Consider the following 8,118-nt stretch of genomic DNA (forward strand, 5'->3'; position numbering starts at 1 on the left):
TAATTAAATATCATTTATTTAGTTCACGTTTACTTTTCATTTTATGTTGATTTGGCTAACAACATACTGTAGTGTCATAACTCATAATCTGTTTTCTAAATAAATAAATTATTAAGTATTGTTGTTTTTATTTAATAAAACGCAATTTTTTATAGTACTTATTCCACTTTTAATTAGTATATTTGGACCGGTTTCGTCCGCCTCAGTGGGACATTTTCAATGTTGAAACAGTTGAAAATGTCCCACTGAGGCGGACGAAACCGGTCCAAATATACTAATTAAAAGTGGAATAAGTACTATAAAAAATTGCGTTTTATTAAATAAAAACAACAATACAATGCAGTTCCACCATGAATTGACAGTTAACAAAATAAAAGAAATTAAATTATTAAGTACTTACCTATATAAAAACCAGAAATGTGTACCTAGCATATTTCTTAGGAATATACTCAAATCTATGCATTGTACTCAGGATTTAAATAATTCATAGGTAACCAATCCATACTGGGTAAATAAGGTATCGTTCTATTATTACAAATCTATGAAATTAATATTGATTTTACTTTATTTTTGATATATAAAGGGGCGTACAATTCTGTCAGAAAGATATTCAAATTAGATACTGCGATGGAAACAATACTATATTACAGTCGTTTTCATTGTGTGTTTAAACCAATTCTTATTAATTATAACTTTCCATATAAAGCAGTTGTACTTAATCCCTTTTCGCGCATGTGTTGGGAATGATGTGAATAAAACAAATTGCCACTAGGTAATTCATTTTATCATGTCATTAAATGTAATCCTCCTGGCCCCATTATAATCCTACTAAATCTGTAACATCTTACGACATTATCATTTGAACTACCAGATCCATGGGCTCCCAGCAAAATAACTAATATAGGTAGGTATTTACCAACGTTGAATGTACCCACATAATAATATGTTCCAGTGTAGCAAGTAAAATAAGCAATAAGGAATAAAAAATATATAAGGAAAAGACAGTTTTTACTAGTATAAATCACTTTATTTCAACTTCCTCCTTCCAAGTATATAAATATTCTATAATATCGGTATAAAATTAATTCTTTGCGATATATTTTATATAGAGAAATACATTAATTTTCTTCAGAGCAATATTTTTTAAATCCATTTAGAAAATCAATATGCCATATTTTGTTTTTATAAATCTGTGCTATTTTCTATTTACTCCAAAATATATAATTTTTTTTTTAATATAAATAGTGGATTCATTAATGGATCAGGCGAATATTTTGTAATACTTGAATATATTATTGTGACATATTTTAATTGCAAATAAGGCCTGCTAATATTTTTGGTTAATTCTTATATTTGTATAAAATACATAGTCAAAAGTGAAAAATGCATCTTTAGTACTGTAATGTTCTATATAAATTATTAATTGTAATTTGTAATGCTTGCAAAAGATTCGTAGGTAGGTATGTAGATTTCAAACAGAAATAATTTATGTATTCATTTTTTCAAGAAGTTTCTTTTGAGCGACATGTTTAATGCATGACAATGTTCATTATTCTATTAAAGTATACATGGCAACACTGGAATATGATTCCATTATAGAGACATAAAATACAGCGTGTTTTATTTACAAAATTATTACACTGCATTTATGGATAATAATTACGATTTATATGCAAGGCTAACTAGCTTTGATTGACTGATTTGAGAAAGGCACTCAATGTAGACGCAGAACTTGAAGGAAGTTAGACTTTTAATAAATATATTTCTTTGGCCAAGTTCATAATCAGCTATTAGGTATATTTATATAGGTATATTCGTAAAAGATTTTTTTCGAGATTTCTATAAGGCCAGCAATATAATATAAAGCGTCAGCTAATGTTGTTTCAATACGAAGCATCCAAAACACGTTATAAAAATGATAGAAAAAGCATTTTTCATATAAAAATATGTATTATAATATTACGAAAAATGTACAATATAAAATAAGTAAATACAGACTATCTTATAAAAAAGGTAAACGACATTAAAAGTATCTTTAACTGTATACAATACATACAAAATAACGTTATGATCACATGTGCTTTTTATAAAAAAAAAATACTATTCACAATGTTTCACATGGTAAAGACTTTTTAATCATTCCGTATAATATTATTCTTATCGGGTTGCCAGTGCTGATAATTTGACTTTTATGGCTAGTGTGATTACGATTATTATTCATAAGCAATGTTGTCGGTAACACATGGATAGTGAATAATATTAAAATACGTCATTTTTTTTGTGTAAACATTTACAGCACTGGGCCGGATTTATTAACGGCCCAATTATTAATTAACAGCGAATTGTTTTTAACAAGTTGGGAATAATTTTCCCACAAGTTGCACCACAAGAAAAGTGATTCAAAAATGGAACCCTGGCAAACGTCAAATAATAATAACAAATACGGGAATAATGTAATTTCTTAATGTGGTACAAAATAAATAAAAAAATATCTTTAATTCGTATCTCTCCAATTGCGTCGCGAAGTTTAACCCCTAGACAGCCCATTAATACAAAAAAATGACGATTCTTCGAGAGCTGTGACTAGATGCAAACAAAAACACAATGTAAAACATAAAAAAAAAAAAAATCTCGAAATATCAACAACGCAAACTTATCAAAACTTCAATGTCAATTCGTGGTCCAGGGAGCGTAAGAGGGTGAAGAGACCGAACTGTTTAGTACACTACAACTTCCAATGGCACATTCTTCTTGCAAACACGGTGAAAATTGTGATAGAACATTAATTATTTAGATTTAGAGGCACAGAATGTTCCGTTGGTAATATCGGTCGCTGGTGTCTTCTGCCAGGGGGGCTTCGATAATCGGCGGGCCGTTCAAGGAAAACTTTGCGGCCGTTAGAACAAAAAGTAGAATCGAACCGGGCGACCTCGAAACTTCGAAGCGGTTCTGTGTTTACTCAGGCACTCGAAGCCACAATATAATAAAACGTTGTTTTCGCAACCAATCGGCGTGTCGCAACTCAGACCCGACGTTTTGAAATATTAATTCGCTTCTCTTTCAATAAATATGTTGTTTCAAAAACCACATTTTCACATTTGATTCACGTATAGTTTTGCTTGTGTGACACGTCAATCGTGCACATAGTGAAATTGGTATTCTATTCAAAATTGAGCACACTCGATGCGGCAGTCCAAGGAGTCGTACGAGTGCGGGGTTCCAGCCCGTACAGCATCCAAGAGGTTCACTTCACATACGATCACCGAAGGCGGGTCGGCCTCTTCGCCGTCGGATCAGAAACCGTTCGACATGATCTGACAGCCGTTGTTGACGTGTTCCATGACTTGCTCTTTCAGCAAGCACACGTGCTCTTTTAACTTCAACACAACAGTACTGAGTTCGGTATTTTCTCCTTTCAAAAGCTTCACTTTATCTTCTAGTCTTGAGATTCTCTCGAGTTTTCTCCTTCTGCACTTGGAAGCGGCCACTCGGTTGCGCTGCCTCTTCCTTTCAAGTTTGATTTTCTCCTGACACTCCATGTCAATAGGGGAGAGGGGCGGTGACGTCGATCCTATGCTTGGAACGGTTTGAGGTTCGTCCTTGATGATGACATTGTTATCTCCGCTGAACGCGGAGCCCAATGGGTATCCTTGAGATGTGGGGAGATGGTCGAGATTTGTGTAGGTGGCATTGTTTCCTAGAACCGATGCACCTTGGTGTTCGACGGGCTGAAGGGCACCTTGCGAACTATCACTGTGATGGAGTTCATTGAGGGCATCCACGAAACCTCGCGCGTACATCTCCTGCTCTTCGGTAGGGTTGGACGACGGAAATAAAATTTGCGTCGTCGGGGTGGGCGTAACCAGGCTGTTCTGCGACATAATGAGCTTTTCCAGTTCAGGCGAGCCCAGTTTCAGCATGTTGAGGTCCGGAGAGGACAATACCGGAGCGCCCGATATCGAGGGGTTGAATTTCTGTCTCTTCATTTGAGCCCTCGCAGGGTTGAGATCCAAAGTCATGGACCTTTTCAGATGGTTGACGTTGTTTCCGAGCGGGTGGTACGAACGATCGTCGTAGAATGTTGTTTCCATTTTGGTGGGGGCACAGTTACGAACCATGTAGGTGAAATAATCGGGCCGACGGCGCGACCGCTGACAATTTCACAGATGTGTTTGTATTAAAAATGGAGGCGCGGCTGAGAAACACTCACTGCGGAAGACGATCAACGACTGTTAGCCGACCGACCGATAGCCGGGTTTAATACAGGGATGAAAATAACAACACAGATGACTCACTGACACAACTAGATCAATAGGAGACGTTAACTGCCAAAGCTTATAAAAGTGACACGCGGCGAACACGACCTCCCTCTTTCAGAGCTAAACGAATTCTGCGAGACAAACTCATTTTAACACACTTTATATGCCGTGACTCACAAAATCTATTTTTAGATATGAGCTCACTTCGCCGGCGCGCGATTGGTTCGATATGACGACATTGTAAATTTCAAAGCTTCGAGCTTTATCGCTATTGGTCGGCCGCAGTGTTGTGACGTTGTTGTATTTCACAGAAAGTGTGGTAGGGATATTTTATGATATCGTGTATTTTGCACAGAGGCACAGCTGATAGACGAAGCCAAGTTTTTATTTGAAATGAAAACTAATTTTCAGAGATAATACAAAAGCCTATGCCATAATATTATTTTGTTATCATTTGCATGAAAACATACGGAATTCAAACTACTTACATCAAATCTTCGTATAGGTACCTGTACATTTTTCATTTTAAAATTAATATTCTGGACCATTCTATTTCTATTCTAATTAGAATAGGTATTATAATAGCCGGGTTTGTAAGGTATATTCGATACCTTTCTAAATTGTTCCAAATGAAAATGAATAAACAACTACCCTTTATCACAATAATATTAATATTTTTTGCCTTTTAATGTGCCTGAAATACCTACATGCATATTATTCACAAAGTAATGAAAGTCAAAAAAATTTCAATATGTAATTAATATGTTTCTTATAAGAACATTCTATTTTGCGGATTTATAACAATCTCATATTGTTTATTGTGCAAATGATCTACCTAGAACAGCTGCAGCTGTGTCAAACTATAATCAGGTTTGGACCTAGACGTTTCCTAATTATAATTTATTTTAAAGAGTAAAGTAGGCACCCATGTCGGTACATGATCATCATTGTAATATGCGATTACCTACCGATTATGTAAGTAAATAAATTTAATGAGATCGCTGAAATTAGTAGGTACTTACGTAGGTAGTTATAACAAGTGAGTTTCCTCACCAGTTAAATCCAGAAAATTCGATGGTAAAACTGATAAACAATGGGCTGACCGAATTTGCGGTTTATTCAATTCCTACGGAAATGATATCTTACATAAATTATTGTGTACCTACCTACCTTAATAAATATTGTAATTTGTATAAAATATTCATGAAAATAGTGTATTTAGAAATAGAATAGGTACCTAAAAATTTTAAAATATTAATTTATAAAGTTTGCGAAGTACTTTTACTAATTTATTTTCGTTTTTATTAATTTTTTGTTTCAACAAAGATGCATGCAATACCATCTAGCGATAAAATAATTTTTATCGGACTCTGATAGCAGGTAATTTTACCTGTTTTATCATTTAGTATCTTATTACACCATTTTGTTGACAGATGTCAGTGTTTCAAGCTCTATATTCCTCTATATTCATTTTTTCTGATAACACTATTAAATTTTATTTTCTACTCTGCAAAAGATCGAGAAACATCCAACCAATGGGAATATTGAAAACTCAATATGTACGAAAAATATTTTTTCTTTATTAAACAACGCATTTTGGAGGTCCATTTTGTGGAGGTAGATGGGAAAATAATAAAATTATTAACAATTAATAAAAAAAATATATATGAAAATTATTTTAATTAATACATAATACTTAAATAATATATACAATGAAAATTTTGACAAAAAATACAATAAGTAAATAAATAATTTCTTTAAAAATATATGAACCTTCTGACAAACAGATAAATACCATTGTTTTATTCGAAGTATCTACTACGAGTAGAATGCAACGTGACAAGAATATAAAATTGGTGTTACCTTGGTTACTCTAGGTCAGGGTTGGTGAACCTTTTTATGTACGCGTGGCACAATTTTTCTACTATCTGACATGCCGAGCAGTTTTTCGCGGGGAAAAATAGTTTTTAAAAATTCTATAAGTATACAAACTGATGATTTTATAAATACCACTCACAGAACATAGCACACATATAGCTTTATCACTTTTTTTAATTACGCCATACACGAATTCGGTCCACCAATTTTTGTTTCTTATTTGGTGCAGTCATTTATTGCGGGTAGATTATTTTTTTTTTGTAAATGTATTAATTAGATTGGTTCTTTATGCACAAATTGGCATTCTGTCGTTACAGTTGTCTCAAGCATTGTAAATCAATCAAAATTAGAGGTTCGTGGCGCCGCATCCCCCGTCGCCTGATAATGTTAGGCTAGGTAATATGTGACGCATAAAGCCTAAGGACCGACCTCAGCAATTATATATTTACATTAAACATAATGCTTAATCTTGAAGAGTATTTGCCTATTATTTTTTATACAATGTGATCTGTCATTTATTATTATTATAGGTATTTTTTCTCTGCCATACAAAATCATCTCGCGTGCCATAGGTTCGCCACCACTGCTCTAGGCAATTATTTAAACCTTAAAGTAAACAAGGTACAACAATTCAATAATTCTACTCACAGTGGGTACTTTGGAATAAAGGCGCATGGCTCCGAATAGAGATATTTCTGCCTCAAGTTTAATCTTAAATCTGGTTTGATGAGAATACATTCAAAATGAGGCACGTTATTTATTTGGACCATCACACAACAGAATCATTCAAAAGTTGGTTGAACAGGTAATATTTGAATGACATGGTTTGTCATTCGAATATCTTTTATGCCTCAACTTTCTTTTTCTGTTTCAACTTTTACCTTTGTTATTTTTGCCTATTTCGCGAATTTTCGAGAATCTTACTGATGATATTGCGAGAGAGATGAGGATGCCCGAAATTTCAAAAAATTAATTTCTCGAGATTTAAAATTGATTATTTATCACAACCTCCACCTAGTTCTACACAAAAACAGTAAATTTAAAGATACCTTTCGATGTACAAAAATTTCCTGTAAAATTTCAGTAAAGAAACAAGTGTATAGTACAGTACACTCTCAGTAATCCGCCGCTCGATTATCCGACAACTATTACAATCCGCCGTTATTTTTACTAATTGAAAGCACAAAATCAAGCTCTCAAATTCAGTAGTCCGCCGCGTACAAGTAAACAACGCAGATGAGACGGGTTTATTTTGGAAACTTCTTCTTCGTAAAACGTACGTTCATCGCGAAGAAAGTAATGTTCATGGGAGGAAAGTGCCCAAGGACCACATCACAATAATGCCGTGCTCCAATGCAACCGGGACACACAAAATGAAGCTTTTGATCATAGGGAAAGCCAGGAATTCAAAGCCATTCAAGAATATCTGCCTCACTGAACAACTGGTTGTGTCAAGTGATTTATTGTTTAATATTTAGTTAATAAACTTAATTTATAAATATGTATAATTTAATACGTGATTTTAATTATAAATAAAACCGTAATTTTCTAGTACAAATTTCTCAAAAAAAACTATTTTTACGAAATACCTGTTTTAATTTTTACCATATTATTTTGTATGTATGCACTTTAATCCGCCGCTTTCACTAATTGGACAATTGTCTGGTTTTTGGGGTGGCGGATTACTTAGAGAGTACTGTAATTTATTAAATGTGTCATGAAATCACATACATAAACCTTTCTAGGATTTAATTCTATACGAGAATATCTGGATTGATTGATTCCGTTCAATATGGAACTGTACAATTTTATTTGTCTGAATCAAAAAAAAAACATAATTCACTCAAAAATCAAGATTTCAAAATTAAGCCAAAATTTCAAACACTCATTTTAACTAAGAACAATTTTTTTCTAGTTGTTTTTCTATTGAACTTCAATATTGTTACAGTAAAACCTCGTTAATAAGAACACGGATAATTCG

General features: G+C 33.5%; 1 protein-coding gene across 1 annotated transcript; it reads right to left on the reverse strand.

Annotated features, from left to right (window-relative positions):
• Positions 1 to 2,089: 2,089 nt before the first annotated feature.
• Jra (Jun-related antigen) lies at positions 2,090 to 4,388 on the reverse strand. The gene has a single exon (XM_085943597.1). It carries the CDS (start codon positions 4,116 to 4,118, stop codon positions 3,294 to 3,296), a length of 825 nt encoding a protein of 274 aa, XP_085799723.1. The 5' UTR covers positions 4,119 to 4,388; the 3' UTR covers positions 2,090 to 3,293.
• Between the last annotated feature and the right edge of the window lie 3,730 nt (positions 4,389 to 8,118).

The sequence above is a fragment of the Rhyacophila brunnea genome, unplaced genomic scaffold (genome assembly GCF_057557595.1).
Source record: "Rhyacophila brunnea isolate RB1 unplaced genomic scaffold, BYU_Rbru_1.0 scaffold_16, whole genome shotgun sequence".
NCBI classification, from domain to species: domain Eukaryota; kingdom Metazoa; phylum Arthropoda; class Insecta; order Trichoptera; family Rhyacophilidae; genus Rhyacophila; species Rhyacophila brunnea.